Raw genomic sequence first — 17,661 nt, forward strand, 5'->3', positions numbered from 1 at the left:
AGAAGAGCAAGTATCTCATCATAACTGTCTATTAGTCTTAGACCAGGCGAGTATGGTAGAAGTCTGCATTGCTTCAGTTTTTATATCACCAATTTAAATATTGCATTCTTGTTCGTTTTGTTTGGCTAGCCTTAATGATGGCAAACACCGTCTCGTGATACCACTGAACATATACATCAATGACTATGTGAGTCGGTGGGGAGCCAAGCCAACCCGTTAGAACCACTATCAGTGAAATTCTTCTACGTTACATCCCGATGCCAACCTCGCTTGTATTGAACAGAAAGATAATGCAGGACTTGAAGCTCCTCTACCACTGAACACATACAATGGCACTAAGCAAACGATACCAATACTGGGTCAGTCTTCCAACGCGCTTGTTCAAAGAACAACCACAATGTTCTCGTTTTTTTGCATCAGACAACACGATGAAAGCTTGTTCATTGACGGTAAGTGTGCCATCAGGAAAGGCTCAAAGATGTTTTGTTTTAGTGAACAATGTACTGATAACGCTTAAATGTCAATGAAAGCTAATGCATTAACGACTGAATTATAATCACAATTTCATATGCCTTAGTAGACTGACAGTTGGTAGCAGACACGAAATGGAGCGAGCCTAAATACAACTCGATGCTTACCTCATTATGAGATAGTCTTTAAGTCTCATACAAGTCTGCACCAAATCTTTATATTTCCGGAATTTGAGTGTATACTACTGATGATGTAATCGCCGCAGAATCATTAGGAACAAAAAAACCCAGACAGTACTGTACATATATACTAATTAACAAATGAAGACATTGGGGCCAAACGTTAATACAAAAATTCACAACAACAGATTATTACGCAGTCCTGTAGATAGGACCAATAAGGATAAACGCCAAATTGATAATAAGTCTAACATAGTCGTTCTTATAAAATACCCGACTGCAAACACCATCTACAAATCAAAGGATCACCTACAACTATATACCATGGCCCTTTAGATAGGTTATTTCACGTATTTTACGATCAGTGCATTATAGTCATGCAAACTGAGACGAGATGTTTGAATATAATTGGTAACGAAACTACAGACAGCCATACAAACGAACTCTCCCCGATATTATGACATGAGATTGAGGTTTTCACCCCTAACCACAGCACAGGTTCATTATAATGATTAACACCCCTAAACATCTGGAACTAGGTCACGGGAGTTCTTTGAAGACTATTAAAATATGTTCATGGATCTTTTGATATGCAAGCCCATAAATCATCATTGCCTTCAGACTGTTTTACCCTTATGCACTTGTTAACTATATGTTATTATATCAAGTATTATGCATAAGTATTATTATATCATAACATGTTAATGTTTACTTTACATTACACTTTATTAACCATGTTTCAGAAATCTGACCAATATAGACTTTGAATAAATGCGTGTCAGAAAGTAGTGATTTTATTAAACAGTTTAAATTATGCCTGTGAATATTTCGGATAGGTATTTAAATTAAGAGGGAACAGTTAGTTAGCCTCTTATTCAAACTATCCTGGACAGATAACAAGGAGGAGGAACATCGTCAACGCACATTCGATACGTATTGATCACAACGTGACCAGGACAGGCTGCAAAAGAAAGGACGGACATCATGACCTCCATCAAAGAACAGAGGTGGAGCCAGGTGTTCCTGAAAGATAAGCGCTGTCTTCGTCACATTATGCATCCGGTATCTTAAGGTATTAGAAATAACACCACGCTAAGACAACCGGAGCAATAAAACGTTATCAGAGATAAGACACTACTTCAGTTTAGATTTCGCATTATCACATCTCCTGTATAAATGTTAAAAACATGGCTACATGGCTAAATGTGTAATGTTCTTACCGCAGTCGGTTTGATCTGATCAATAGCAAATATCACAAAATACAAGTGTAATACTCACCTCTTCCAAACGCGATTTCTATATCCACATCCCTTATGTCTCCAGAATTAGTTTCCTCGAATCGAATAGGAATAACTTCACTCCACATTCTAAACGCTAAATTAAGACTAGCTCTTTGTTCTTCCACAGGAATTCTTGTACTAAACCCCGTTTCAAGTAATCTCCAAGCGATATCATGTTTTGTAAACTTTTGTCCGTCCCATATGGTACCGTTCGTAACCATAGATACTACACTCGTATCTCTTTTCTGCCTTTTTGGATCAAGCAGTTGTTTTTTATACTCCTCTTTTAATTTAGTTTTATAATCTTGAATGTACTTAGTTCTTGAACTACCTATCACTCTTTTATTAATATCACCAGTTAAAGCTTTCAGTAACAATGTATTTTTCGCTGACCGCTTCCACGGTCGACGACTACCTTTATTTCTCGCTTTTGCTATTGTTTGAAAATGGTCATTACTATTTAATACTTGTTGAAGGTTTTCTGCTTCTGTTGCAGCTTGTGCTGCAGCAACTGCTGCCGCTGCCGCAGCAGCAGCTTCCTGTTCTCGCATCCTTTGTTTATCCTCTTCGTTGTCCGCATTACCACAACGTGACGTGCTCATTAGCCGCCGAGTCTCTTCGTCCACAACACCCGTTTCTGGTAATTTATATGTTTTCTGATAATGCCGTATGGCATTTTGTACCTCTATGTCACTACACTCAGGAACTTCCTCTTCCACCATTGAGTGAAGGGAATGTTGAGGGGATTGATCCTCCATTGGATATGTGTCCAACGAACGGCGTTTTCGTCTCACTTTGCATCGTAAATATCCATACTTTTCCAACTGCATCTGCTCACAAATAAAACAAACATTGATTAGTTTAATTATCATGTTATTAAAACGTTCATATTGCAATGTTGATGATTTTGTTAGTATTAACTTAAGCCTTCTTAACGGCCATTCAACATAATAGGCCATATAGGATCCTATCATAGAGAATTAGTGATGTTGGATATCATTTTTACGTTCGAAATAAAACACAAACTATAAAATTGTAAAAACAAAAAAAAGTAAAAATGGGTACAATATCATTTTAGTCAATATGACATTATCTGGTACACATTTGAGTACTCAGGGACGACCTTTAATACAAATTCGGCTACAAGTACCCATTTCTCTTCCTCAATTTCACAACAATATTAAGTGGAAATAAGTTGAGATACTGATGTCATAGCTTAACTTTCCTTTTCTGTGGTGTAACATTCCAGATTTTGTTTGCCTTGTATAGTGATGATATGTCGAAATATTTAGAGTTTCTGGGAAAAAAACGTATTATTATTCACTAATAAACCTTTTTTGACATGGGCTGTTTACCCGCAAGGCTACAATATATATTGAAGAGCCTGCCCTTACGAATAATATGTACCTGAATTTGGTTTTGGGGAGTGTTTTTTTTTTAAATAATTTTTTAAGGTCTTGATTTATTTTTCTTAACGATTTTAGTTGGCAATGTTCTCGTGGAACATAGGAGAGAAACATTTTGAATTTGACCTTACACAACGGAATTTAATCGTCACGTATAAAAGAGAACATAACGTGAAATAAAAATATAAAAAATAAAATAAAAAAATAAAAAAAATATATATCGAAAACTTTTCGTAATACGCAATTTGGTTTTCACAAACTACTGATAACACTCAAAGCCAAGATTTGCACAAGGTTAATAAGGAGGAACGGCTTAAAACGAACTGCCATCATCATTGGAAACAAATACCACAGAAAGAAAGAAACAACATTATATGAAACTGCGTACTTTAGCAAGGAATGGCAAGTGTGCACTGCACCACTTGTGACATTCGTTATCGTTAATTTTCTTCTGATTTCTTTTCTTAACTTATTATTTCTCCATGTATTATTGTGAGCCAGTGGTATTTATGTACGTGCACGATAGGGTCATCAAATGAACTGTACAGCGGCTTACATAGTTCATCCATTTGTATATTTGTAATCATAATCTTAAGTTTAGTATTGACAACCGGTGGCAGAAATGGACGCTTGCTGTATTTCCTTAGAACGATAGACACGATGCATCTTATTAACAGTTACATAATATCTGTCTAGCCATTTACGATATTATAGGAACGCAACATCACAAAAACCACACTAACCAATTGTAGCATGCAAGTCTCCTGGTGCAGTGAGATATCTAAAATTGATATTTACTGTGTCTCCTGCAGACAAAAGGTTTCTAAAGCCAGACAATAGCTATTTCGGCTGCCTATACGAGTTAACAGTCAGACAAGCTCATCACATTCTATATGCTTTAAGGTCAATAAATTGTCAAACCTATAACAAAATACTTTCGCCAGACATTTAATATTGCTGCTTTTAAATGAAGCTAGATATTTATATGACCAATCCATCTTTTCCATACAATGTTCATTTTCTCTTGCCTTTTTTTGTAATGACTATTTGGGAAAATTTACTATTACAACCAGTTGCCCGATTCCAATCTTATTCTTCGGAACACGAGGTTTAAAATTGACATCGGAATGACGTCACATGATGGTGATATGTGAAGTTTTTTATTTTTGAATATGAAAAGAAAAGTTGAACTTCAGATATGAAAATCAGTTTCGTGATTGTGGAACGGAGTTAACACACACAAATATTTGTATACAACAGAGCGTTAAAAATGCAACTCTTTAGTACAAGTACCAAACGACAATGATATGAACTAATAACATAAAGAAATCCCCCCAACCCCCCGCGGAAAATAAGAAATACAAAAGTAAACACAAAAACACAACTATTTTTATCTAGATATACGACATAAAAAGTTATTTACAGTTATTAAATACAAATGCCAGCATAGCCCTAATGGTGATTAACAAATGACACATGTCGGGATTTCGATGATTTCTCGATGCTTCTTTTAAAACCAGAGAAATTGAAAGAAGATATGTACATTTGATACGCTGAACTATAGGAAACGTGCTATAATATACATTGCATGCTGTAGTATTGTGATTTTAAATTGGATAGTTTTCATGTCATTGTATGAGAAAAACAGAGGTCAAACAATCGTGTGTACAGTTTATTGACGCACGTGATGATACTGGAAACACACAACAGTTACATGAACCGTTTTCAATATAAAACTTATTCTTTAAATTTAAAATTTGGCGCAATCCAAAATTGCCAATGGAAACCAAAACTGCTTTTAATTTCTTTATGCTAATATAGCGCCAGTTTATCTAGTAAGGTTGTCTATACGATATGTATTATGTGATAAATGCGTGGTATTGATGGCGGTTCATAATGATGTATATTTTCACAGCGATAAATAAAGGTATTTGCTAACACACCAGTATTCCGACGGGACACCTTGCCCCGATAGAGCGTTACACAATAATGGTATATTTGTGTCAAAAATATGGTTATGTAATTATGATATGCGACTTTAATCATAGAATGCACAGAAAAATATGAAAAAAATATGACAGAAAATCAATCCTAATAGGTCAAACCTCCATTCATAATGTACAATGCTGTAATTCACTTATTGCTATCACGTTCTAGATAAGATCCCCTTCTCGTTTATTCTGAATATAGGTTCTAATTGATGGTCTATAGATCAAATCGATCTAATTATTCTTGATATCACCATACGGTTGACTATATATGGTAATGCAACATGGCCAGCAATGTGTGTGACACTTGGCTAAATATGGCGTGAAACTCGGCTTACTTTAGCCAGACACGCGGAGTGACATTTTCCCTATACCATATTGTACAAAAATGCCTGAAATATAAAACGGCACATGGCTAACTATATATGGTACAAAAGATACACATCATAATTCCCACCATACATCGATGATAATAAATTTCGCTACATATTGTACAGATATATGGGAGACAACCCAACACGATAAGCAGTGTGGAGTGACACTAAAACCAGCTATACATGGATATAGTATTATGTAGTAAGAAAGCCAGCTAAACAAGGTATTTTGTCAGTGGCTAGCATTCTTGTGTAACGATATAACTTGCTACTCATATAGTACAATACAATACCAGCAATATGGTTTGACAATATTGAAGCTAAACGAACCAGCATCTTGATTTGACAATACATGTGCTATATCTAGATATATGACATTAAAGAGCGTACTTTTCTCCCATGTACATACAAAGTTAAAATCATTGACAACAATCACAACACATACTTCAGTTTCTTTATCGCAACAGATATGTATTTTATACATATAAGGCAAGTAATAATTTTTCCGTCATGACTGAATGATCGATTTGACAATACCTGATTGACTATAGAAATCAAATGTGTCATTTTGTATTGAGAGCATGAATAGAGTAATGAAATATCACTAAATTGCACAATATTAGTTCATAACAGGAGCTGCTACTCTAATCATGGTTGGCTGAAATCAATTTCAAAGAGACTTGTATATAATCATAATCTCCATTAAACTTGCAAACACAAATATTGATGTCATGTTGCCAATGCAAATAACACTTATTTTTTTAACGTCCCACTCTGGCAATGAACAAACCAGCTAGGATCTTACCACAATCATTGTCCGAAGGAAAAACATCATTTGATTAACGAAATATGTTGTCGAGTTTGTTCTTTTAGTGGATTTCGAGAAAATATTGATTATTTTTATATATTCTCCATATTTTATCTGAGATCCTGTTTCAATTTTGCATGAGTTTGAAGCTAGATTTTGTCGTGAATCATTTGTTTGTTATATTTAACACTGATTAATGAACAGGACAGTCCATGAGCATGCCTCTACCTTGGAATACCGAGGAAAAATGAAATTGGTGTAAGGAAAATACGTCATGAAAATGAAGTAAACAGAAAAATGTGATGTCATAAATATGTTTTAGCTTAAATATAAAAATGCTTTTTTTGTGTGTGTTAAATTTACATAACAATTTAATTTCATATTTTGTCTAAGTGTATGAGAAGCAAGTGATCAGATACAAATATTACGAACTTTTATTAATGGCAGTTGGTATTGAATACTTAATCTGGTTATTCACACTGACCGTACCACAAGGTAAAGTAAAAACAATATAAGGTGCAAATATCGGTCAACATTCCAGCTACATCTACATGTACATATTTCAACTCACAGACACTTAAGGCTATCCCAAGAACACGAAAAGTCATCTTCACTCTATGTGCTTATTAATGGAGTATGCGTGCTGAGCACCGTTACAATAATAATCTGCAAATGTGGATGTGATTATCACTCGCCACAAGTATGCACAACAGTATGTACTGAGCACCAGATTTGAGGGGATACAACGATAGAAAAATATACAAAACGGTCAAATACACGTGCAGAGGAGAATATTGATACATTGAGGATCAGTTCGGTGATTTGCCAAGTATAACGGAGAAGTTGTTTATAGGTTTTTGTTGATTTTGCTAATGTATGAGCTGTGTGATTTTGTAGTATAAAGTGAGATAGGTGGTGGTTCGCAATCAGTACAGTGTTAGAAGCTACGTAGATATTGCAGATTTGACAAATACGGGGGAAGTTGACTTCATCTATCAATGATGTTAATAACTCTAAACAAGTATTGTAAATCATTACAACTCAAAGTAACCTGTGTTTTTATTATCATTATCACTACCAGGCAGACTGCAGCATATATGGGCAAAAATGTTCTTAAAGATCATCAGCCTTGTTTATGGTACATTATCAATGTACGCTACTGAATTCTGATATACGTTTGAAAGAAAAGAAAGGAAAATAGGATATCTTTTCGCCTTAATTGTGTTTTGATACCTCCGTGAGAGGTTCAAACCTACTCCGCCCACCTTTAATGCGTGTAGAGTTGCCCGTGGTTTCAAGGGTAAAAGATTACAAGATAGCTATATGTGTTACGCAGACTTTTTGAACCATAGACGAAATGCGTGTCGTGTTACAAGGCTAGAGTAACGCCTCTACTCGCCCTAACATCGCCAATACTACAGACGAAGATCTTATCCAGCGCCTTCATCATGACAAACTGGAAATTGTAACAAAACCAACACTAGTTCAGCCTCTTCTTTGTTACCAGCAAGAAATACTAACAAAATATTATTTTGTAGAAAGCCTTAATACTCACAAACCCCACTAACGGGATTGTCACTGTATAATATATCTCAACTCTCATCACAATATAATGTTTTACTATAATACAGATTATTACAGGTCAGTTATGGCTACACCTTATTGCATCAAATAACAAGTATAGTGTGTTCTCCGTTATACATGTATTTCATGATATACATGATCACACTTAGGACATCGTTTTATTTCAGGATGAAATGGCTACATCGTACCCACTGTTTTTTTAGCATACTTAAAATGGCTTCATTGTAACTTCTTTTATATCACATAATTACCTGATTAGAACGGCTTTATATAACCACTGTTTTATTACGGGATCATGCCGATTACACTGTACCAACCTTTTTGTTTGTTTACTTTTTACATTATAAAAATGGCTTAATTGCACCTAATATTTTATTTCATGATCATGATGGCAACATTGTACCCATAGCTTTTTTTTTTTTTAATATTTTAACATTTTAACGACGGCTCAATTAAATGCATGGCTACATTGAACCCAGTGTATTGTAAAATCGTAAACGCGATACATTGTATTAACTGTTTTATTAAATTATTAGCATAACTACATTTTACAGACTTTCCTATTTCATTCATTTAATAGGAACATTGCGTTTCTGTGTTATAATATGATATACAGTCTCCCAAAGCACCTTTCTATGTACTTTATCAATCTTGTGGTTAGATGCAACGGAAATTTACACAACGATGTATAATGTCCATATATCCTCAATCATCCTTAATCCAGAACAGACGATATAGAGATAATGTCACAGACTGAACCATCTTTGTGCCGAGTAAACTGATTAAATTGTATAATCACTCCGTTTACCTAGTACAAACATATGCTACCCTACATAAGCCGGAGAAATGACATGTATACATTACTATTAGGTAATACTTTTAGTAAAATGTGATTTACCCCTTAAATACATTCTAATTAAAAAGAAGAAAAACTAAACTGCAATACCACGAGGAGTGTGTTCATTTTTCACTTACACTATTCCGTCTTTGCGTATTGCAGAGTTATCTTCTCTTGGCAGCAGGTATTGATTGTTACGTCATTGGTTTGTGTGAGAAAATTACGTCGTTTTCTCAAAAATTGATGACGTTACTCTCATAAATAAGTGACGTAACAATCAATACCTGCTCCCAAGAGAAGATAACTCTGCGTATTGCTCCCAAGAGAAGATAACTCTGCGATACGCAAAGACGGAATACCATACTGTAGATACATCAAGGATCACTGCTTTGGATTCATGAAAAAAAATGCTCAAATAAATTCTTATGTTGTCTGTACTCTTCCACGTAGCGATGTCACATATATTTAAATACGATCTATAAGGACTTTCATGGATCTAGATCATTCTAATGAGTGTCATTTGTTGCGCAGACAATGGCATGCCTTCCGTATTCTTGTGATTTATAATATCCTTACTTTTCATTCGTTTTCTCATTGTTATGCGGTTGTTGTTTTTTCGTTGTCCTTATTTGCTGACGATGTTGTAGATTTATTTTCTTCTTAGTTTATGCAACGCGTAAGATAGTTTCATCATCACTGCAGATGACCCTACATATCGTAAATTGTAGGGCAGTGTTCCAAAATAATTAGGTACTGTTTTGGCAAGTTGTATCTCTTTATCTCGGTCACTGTTATCACATACTAAAATACAAATGTTTCTTGACAATATGCGGGAGTTATTTAGGGATTGCCAGTGGCAGTAAATAACGGCCATGTTGAGGGTAGTTGGTGCTGTGGTCATACACGTAATACTTTACAGCGCTGCAACCGGGCACACTAACAACATTCCTTGGAATATTGCATCCTTCTTCTGACAAGTAACATGAGCAAAAATGCTTTTATAGGAGAACAACCAATACTTTAATTACTTTCACCTGAACACTGCTCGGCTGGAAAAGGAAGATGTGACTACATCTCATAACATCCCAGTGACATACTTCAATGGCCACACTTCGACAAAATCAACCCTACCTTTGCAGTTAAATGTGACATCCGAGTAAAGTCCTTTGGTAGTGAACAACCCGGTTAAGTTTCAGGCTTGTAATTAACAGCCTGATAAAATATATGGACGTGCAATTGACAGCCCGGTAAAGCAGGGGGATGTGCAAGTTACAGCCCGGTAAAGCCACGTTATATGTAATGTGCAGCCCGATAAAGTCCAAGGCTTGTAATGCAAAGCCCCGTTGAATGAAACAATTTTGTTTGTAAAGCCCAGTAAAGTCAAAGATTTGTAATGTAAAACATCAGGGAATGAGATGCGCAACAAGGTAAACTTCAGAGTATGAGATGTACAACCAAGTAAAACTCCAGGGTATGAGATGTACAACCAAGGAATACTCCAGGGCATGAGATGTACAACCAAGGACAACTCCAGGGCATGAGATGTACAACCAAGGAATACTCCAGGGCATGAGATGTACAACCAAGGACAACTCCAGGGCATGAGATGTACAACCAAGGACAACTCCAGGGTATGAGATGTACAACCAAGGAATACTCCAGGGTATTATGTGCACAACCAAGGACAACTCCAGGATATGAGATGTACAACCAAAGAAAACTCCAGGGTATGAGATGTACAACTAAATAAAACCTCAGGGTATGAGATTATAAACCGGTAAAATCAAAGGATATGAGATACATGTATATAGCCCAATAAAGACCCGGGGTACGGCATGTATAGCCCGGTAAAGTCCCGGGGTACGGCATGTATAGCCCGGTAAAGTCCCGGGGTACGGCATGTATAGCCCGGTAAAGTCCAGGGGAATGAAATGTATAGCCCGGGAGAATGTTAAAGGGGTAAATCAGTTTCCTGTTCCACCTTGTTGTATTAGTTAATTTAAAGATAATTGATATTAAAGACGATTTCATCCGCGCCAACAAGTGGCCCGTATGGCGACATGATTAACAAGTATGTTATTGATATCCTACAACATAAGAGTTTTAACACGTCAAATACTTATCTGAATGCGGTATGATTTCCGTTTTACTTAATTGTATACACCTCTATTTCACTTACTTTTATATAGTGTATGCCTTGTAAACATCTTATTTTACTCAGTTGTTTACAGTATTATATTTGTAACCTACATTTTACTTTCTCAAATTTTTGCCAACAGTACGTGACCTAATACAATAACACCGTGTTCGTGTAGTACGAGGGTAAGTGTGACATAGCTTTATTGACATCTGAGTTAAGTGGTAGTTTAGAAAGTGATATAACAGATATCATCGCAGAAATAGTCGTTGATTCATTGATTGCAATAAGTGATCTATCATAAATCATGTGTCACCATTGGACCGTGTTCAGTAGTTGTAATTATTCACAACCAACGATGTTACACATCGATATAAATCTAATAAATACTAGTTGCTTGGTTCAGTTACTTTGTCATCAATAGCGTTTGATCCTCAGCAGGGCTACAGTAAGGCTGCTTGTAAGTAAGATAGCTCAATTGAACTATATTTAAGTGGGTCACACGCTTTGTCAGGGACATTGTGAAACGTTTTACGCCAGATGACCTTGCAGACAGCCGTTTAAAGGATCTCCTAACTATGGGACACACAAAGCATCACAGACACCCTAAGAAGGATAGTATGACTTGCACATATGGCTTGCATAATTGACCAGATTATAGCTGATATCATAAAAACAACTGAGCTTTTGCTGATGCTTTTTACGTATTTACGGATATATACAAAACGTCTTATTTATATTTGAATTAACAAAAACATATATAAACTGTTGTTTGGATGTGTGTGGAAGTAAGTGTGAACTGTGCCACAGAAGATCTTCGTAAGTTAACATGGAATATTTAGTGTGTGAAAAAGCATTAATGCTTTTCATTATTTTAAGGATAGCTGATAAGGAGTTAGTGTTATACTTAAGATAGTACATTAGCTAAAGGATTAACGCTGCAAGAATCTGATAAATTGCTTGGGAAACAGTATTTGTTTTGTATTAGCTGTGAAGCTGATCATACATTATATATCAATGTACTCACTTAATAATTGTCTTTCACATCCTTCAAATCTACGGAACGAATGGACATAACAGTATACATATAAGCAATCTCTTCACTAAACAAAACTGTACTGATCTATACTAACATCCTTCAAGACAAAGGGATCAGATATACTAAATTAAATTTACTTATCCTGCGAAACAGTTTGATCAACTCAGTTAAAATCTACACATTCTTCAAAACAACGGAATCAAATGAAATCAAACCAATACATCCTTCAGAACAGAAGAACACCAGACTACCATCTGCATGCTACATGTAACAGTTTTGAAATCATACATGTATTAAACGTTGCTATGATCGGCATTCAGAATTACATTTACGCTAGCGCGGAAGTATTTGTCAGTTCATTGATCAAAAATTGATTATCATAAAATACGTTAAATGTGAAGTTATGCCATCGATAAGACACGTGAATAAGAATATGGTTAGTCAGATCATCGATTGTCCATACACCAACAAAAAGTCTAACGAGTGACTCTCTTACTCAACACGCTGTACATGTGCCTGCTACCCATTACCCTAATAAACACTGTAAGCATTCTAGCGTCATTGGTATATTAAGCCTAGCTCGTTCATTCACCATGTAACGTCACGAACACCATGCAATATTAAACCTGTATTGATACTTTTCACTTGTTATAAACTTTGTATGATATCACACATATCATCGTCAATTTTTTAAAGAGTGTCTTTCTTTGTAAAAACAAAACAGGCTTAACATTCAAGTCACAAAGTAATGTGTTAAGTTATAAACAAGTTATTTACACTTGCTAATCAGCGACATCAAAATTTGTTAGAACGCAAGGAATACACAGTGCAGCAAAATAATAGAAATGACAGGATTGAGTAACTCATATACTCACCTCGGCTTCTAATACGTTCCTCACCATATTGGTATTTTTTCTAAGTCGTATGAAATTGACCTGATCCCGTTGATCGCGATACTGGAAGAACCTTTCTGCCCCTACCCGGTATGACAGTAAGACGATATGCAGAACGGTTAAAGTTTGCAGTAACAACACACTCGCCATCATCCCGGTCCCGTGTGAATGTTGAAGGCCGTGACCAGCCACTGTACCCGAGAAGTAATCCTGTCACAAACACGATTCACTACACACTCCGATGTTACGGCGACACCCTGGTACCCGCGACATAGCGCGTGCAGCAGTTCCAGCTCGCCATGTGGGTGGGGAGCGTCGTATCCCCTCACTCAACAAATTCACACTGCAGATTGACTGGAGTTTGGTGCTGCTTCAAAAGATGAATTCAAAACCAAGATTTCTCTATAAGAAATATATAACAATTTAATAATACAGCTATCACCTCCTCTCCTTTCCCCGCTCCAGGTAGGGGTGAGGAAACATGTTTCAGTAGCTGGCTATGTACACGGTACCCCCGTGATATTATAGTCAAAGTGACCACGTGGGTATCAATGAGTTACACCCGTTGTTTTAGCAGTAATCATCCGTGTATATATCCTCTATAGAATTATTTCCATTTGTCGGTTGTAAATAATAAATCCAATAGCACTATTAACATTTTCCTTGGTCAAGTCGTGGACTAACAGAAGCTGTTACTGCCTTCTTCCTGAAATTAGAGTAAGAATGTGTCAATTACAACTCGGACTGGATGGCAAGAGGAAATCAACCACATATGGGCGGATCTGCATGCATAATGATACTCAAGTCAAGAGAAAACTGAACTCGATAACAATAATGTAGAAATTAATATCAACTATACAGCGTGCATAGCTGTCTCGTGGAAATGACATTGTCAAACAATATTATGTTCAAGGCTTTCCTCACAGTCGGGCAGACGAAACGTATACATATACATATCTATGCTAGTAATGCTAGGTGGGAGCACATGTCTCCTATTATACAAACATCCACCTCCTCATCATAAAAAGTCTATTGCAAAGTTAGACATACGAGTATACGTAGTTCCGTCATGGGTCAATTCATGATGTTTCACCATTGTGATAGCAAGTGAAAGTGTAATGTTAAAATGGAAAGGATATTTAGAAAGTAGAGGGTTCATCTCGACTCTGCCCTGAATTGCACGCAGCCTGTCGGAGTGGCTGTAACCACTTTACAGTTCGAATGAGTAATAACGCGGTTTGGGAGGGCCAGCATCTGATTGACAGATCGTCCTGGCTCTTCTCCACGTGGAATCTCGTTGCATAGTTTGCAATGTTTGGTCTGCTGCAAACATTTAACACAAACCGCACTCAAGTTTGGATCAACTGAGAAAGCTTCTACATAGAACTAACGAGAGAGAACACGGTGTAGCCTGGGTATGCCTATACCAACAAACCTCCACACAGAGGCTTCCCAGACCACACACTATAACAGGTACCGTACACCGTCATAGACAGCCTTAACGAAACGTCTATTTGTATATTCTGCTTACATTTGCCTGTTTGCTTGTCAAAGAAACTCCCATACATTCGTCACCACTGCTTTGAAAGATTCTTCTAAACAATATAGCAGAGAGTTGAAGGAATTATCTACCGCTTACGTCTTTGTAAAGACATTGACGCTACATATGGTTTATTCAAGTCACTGTCTGATAACATTCAACTGTGCTACTATAACCAATCTGTATGCTTTGGGGGCAAAAGGAAATGACCCATTCTGTCGTTTAAATATATATACCAATTAAAAACATTTTAAACTAAATTAGAAAGATTACATCTCACAAATAAGATAAATTTTGCTCCTCAGAAAGCTTATCATACTTTAGCAGCACCGACTTGCTTAAATACTTTTCTCTTGACAAACCCCGTACGGGTCGAAAAATAAATAAAGCCATTTTTTTGTTTCGGTTCTGACCAACATACTAAACGTGAACGCGATTGTTATGACTTGGGCCGACCGCGTGTAAAGTGATATACACGGACCCTAGGTGTCTCTCCACTCGTCAGAGAAACAGCGGCGCAACCATAAAGAAAACAAAAGTGGCTGCCGCAGCTAGACGTCTGGAATCCACACAGCCACCGGACCTTGACCTTGGGACAAAACTCCCTTACCATAGCCTATGTTTTATTCCCATCCCGGCAGGTGCACTACAGTAATCTCTTTCAACAAGCAGAGTGCATGTAGTTGCAGGATGTATGTCGTAATGTTTTCAAGTTCAACATGTGCACAATTAATGCAATATCACCTTGAATGTTTATAGTTTGATTAGAAACAGACTGATCAATAGAATGTATCTTCTCCTGACTTATAACACGTTTTCATACCGTTATTTCTCTACATGTACTGATACTGTATTATGTTGGAAATGTCAGCAAACGAAGGCACTGAAAAATACTTCCATTGACGAAACGATCGATTTGAAACACCCTCACGTAGTGTAAATGAATATGACAGCTTAGTGATGTTTTAAATTCTGCCTGGTCGTCACAATGCAAACATGGGTTATTAATGTAAAGGGGCATAACTCTGCTAGTATTGTACACGGCGAGGACGTTCACGACATCATAACTGTATCTTCAACCAAAAGCTCTAATTACGGTCACCAAGGGTGTCTTCATTGACAGATTAATCATGTTTATTCGCGCCGGGAAGTGAAAAAATAAATATTTGTTATAATTAATGTGTTTAACGTTTACATATTAATTGCTAAAACAAATCAAAAACTGACTTAACTTCGTAGACATTCAAGAAGCAATAATACACAAAACTAAGATAAAGACAGATAAACATCAATCTAATAAAGTTATGGTTGCTTTACTTATGAAAAGTAACACAATCTAGTTTATCTACATCTTACCTTAACAATACAAACTGGTCCCATGTGATTCTCTTTTATTTAAGCGTAAGTGCGATTTTCTTTTCATTCCTACACCAATATGTTTTAGTGTATATGAATATGTATATGTAATGGTATTAGTACATCAAAATAGGATGCTTTATAACTACAACATCCAACACTTACAATGATAGTTTTACTACAACATAAACTATTAAAGAACATAAATATATTACTATAGCAAATAGAGACTTGACTTAATACCACACCAGAACTCCATATATTTGATATACATACACTATGACACTTAACGGAGATATATGAATATAGAGTATATATTTTTATAAACTCCCATGTCAGATGATAATTATAATAATTCGAGATTCTTATATACCGCTTTATCGCAACGTATTTATTAGGTCGTCTTAAAGCGGTTCACAAATTATCATCCGTGGTTGTAGGGCCTTTGCAATCAGCCAATATCTGTCTCAACTCCCTGGGAAGCATGCAGCCGGTGCTGCCATTTCGGTGCTCACGGCTAGCATTTAACAATTCTAGCACTGCCCAACCACGTACTCATTAACAGCTGAGTAGACTGCAACAAGCGGAGTAAAGCATCTTGCTCAACGATACAACACAGTGCCGGGACGTGACTCGAACCCGCAACCATTCTGCCACGAACCCGGCGTCCTACTTCTAGAATACAGCGCCTCCAAAAGGGGGTACATATACTCAATACTAGTATTTTTCTTCTTAACTAAAAAATGCAGGCGAATATAACTAACACGTATTACCGAAACAAAAATAGACATCCTATTATTACCATACGTCGAGAAATTAAAAAAGTAGTTATCAAGTTTTGTCAAACCTAATGCAGCTACGCTTTACTAAAATAAAAATTAAAAAAAATAAAATATCTGCTGTTAATATCGCTGATATTAACAGCAGATATTTCCCTTGTTGCCATATAGTATGCTACACTGAACTCAACTGTTGCGTCTGTACACCATTTGATGTACGGCTCCAGTAGCTCAATCAATGTATTACTTTCAACACATATACTTCATAAGATATTTAAAAACATAAACATTCACTTAACATTGACATCCGAATGATCCTGATGTAGTTATGAATACTTAACATTATATATACATAAAACACGTCTAAGTTGAATTGCTCCAAATTAAGTCGCTTTTTATTCAATTTTAATTCTACCCACTTGATATTTAACCCACTAACTACATAAATTAACCTGTAATTCAAGCGTTCAAGTTGTTATGCTCCCGACATCATTTATCAAAACTTAAAGTTACTACAGGAAGCACCTATCATGTAGGAATGAAAAATTCCGCTACATGTTGTGAAGGGATTGACTGCGAAAACTGGGAGCGTAACAGAGAGAAACAGATTGGACCGATATACTGACTTGTTGATGAATATTAATGTAATCACTCTGATAGTGGTAGCATGGCTTGATATCCAACGCTACGTCGGACCGGTATCACTTATACTGTCAACTTTTCAGATTGGAAACTATACGATAAAAATGTATCCATCGTTTTTGAATACGGACTAATGCTTATGAAATGTGTAAATATCTCTGAACATATCTCAATTGACACTATTTTACTCGACTTTATATACAGAAAACGTGTACTTTGCACAGAGATTGGGATTATAAACCTATCAAATGGTACGTTATTCAAATCTAATAAACGCTGATCAAAAGGATAATTTCAAATAACGCTAAAATGTAATGTATACGTCCCTACAAAAAGTTGACATGTGT

General features: G+C 36.2%; 1 protein-coding gene across 6 annotated transcripts in view; it reads right to left on the minus strand.

Moving 5' to 3' along the window:
• Positions 1-17,661, minus strand: part of LOC110449782 (matrix metallopeptidase-21-like) — a 159,904-nt gene that overhangs the window by 23,599 nt on the left and 118,644 nt on the right. For 5 of the 6 annotated variants that reach the window (XM_021496872.1, XM_021496871.1, XM_021496869.1 and 2 more), the window contains 2 exons: positions 12,980-13,703; positions 1,929-2,760 (listed from right to left, as the gene is read on the minus strand). In XM_021496872.1, the coding sequence (XP_021352547.1) occupies positions 1,929-2,760; positions 12,980-13,150 (1,003 nt within the window). In that variant the 5' untranslated portion in view covers positions 13,151-13,703. Of the gene's footprint in view, positions 1-1,928; positions 2,761-12,979; positions 13,704-14,047; positions 14,180-17,661 lie in introns of those variants that run through there. The other variant, XM_021496870.1, reaches the window with a different exon arrangement.

This window comes from Mizuhopecten yessoensis, unplaced genomic scaffold, assembly GCF_002113885.1.
Source record: "Mizuhopecten yessoensis strain PY_sf001 unplaced genomic scaffold, ASM211388v2 scaffold4819, whole genome shotgun sequence".
NCBI classification, from domain to species: domain Eukaryota; kingdom Metazoa; phylum Mollusca; class Bivalvia; order Pectinida; family Pectinidae; genus Mizuhopecten; species Mizuhopecten yessoensis.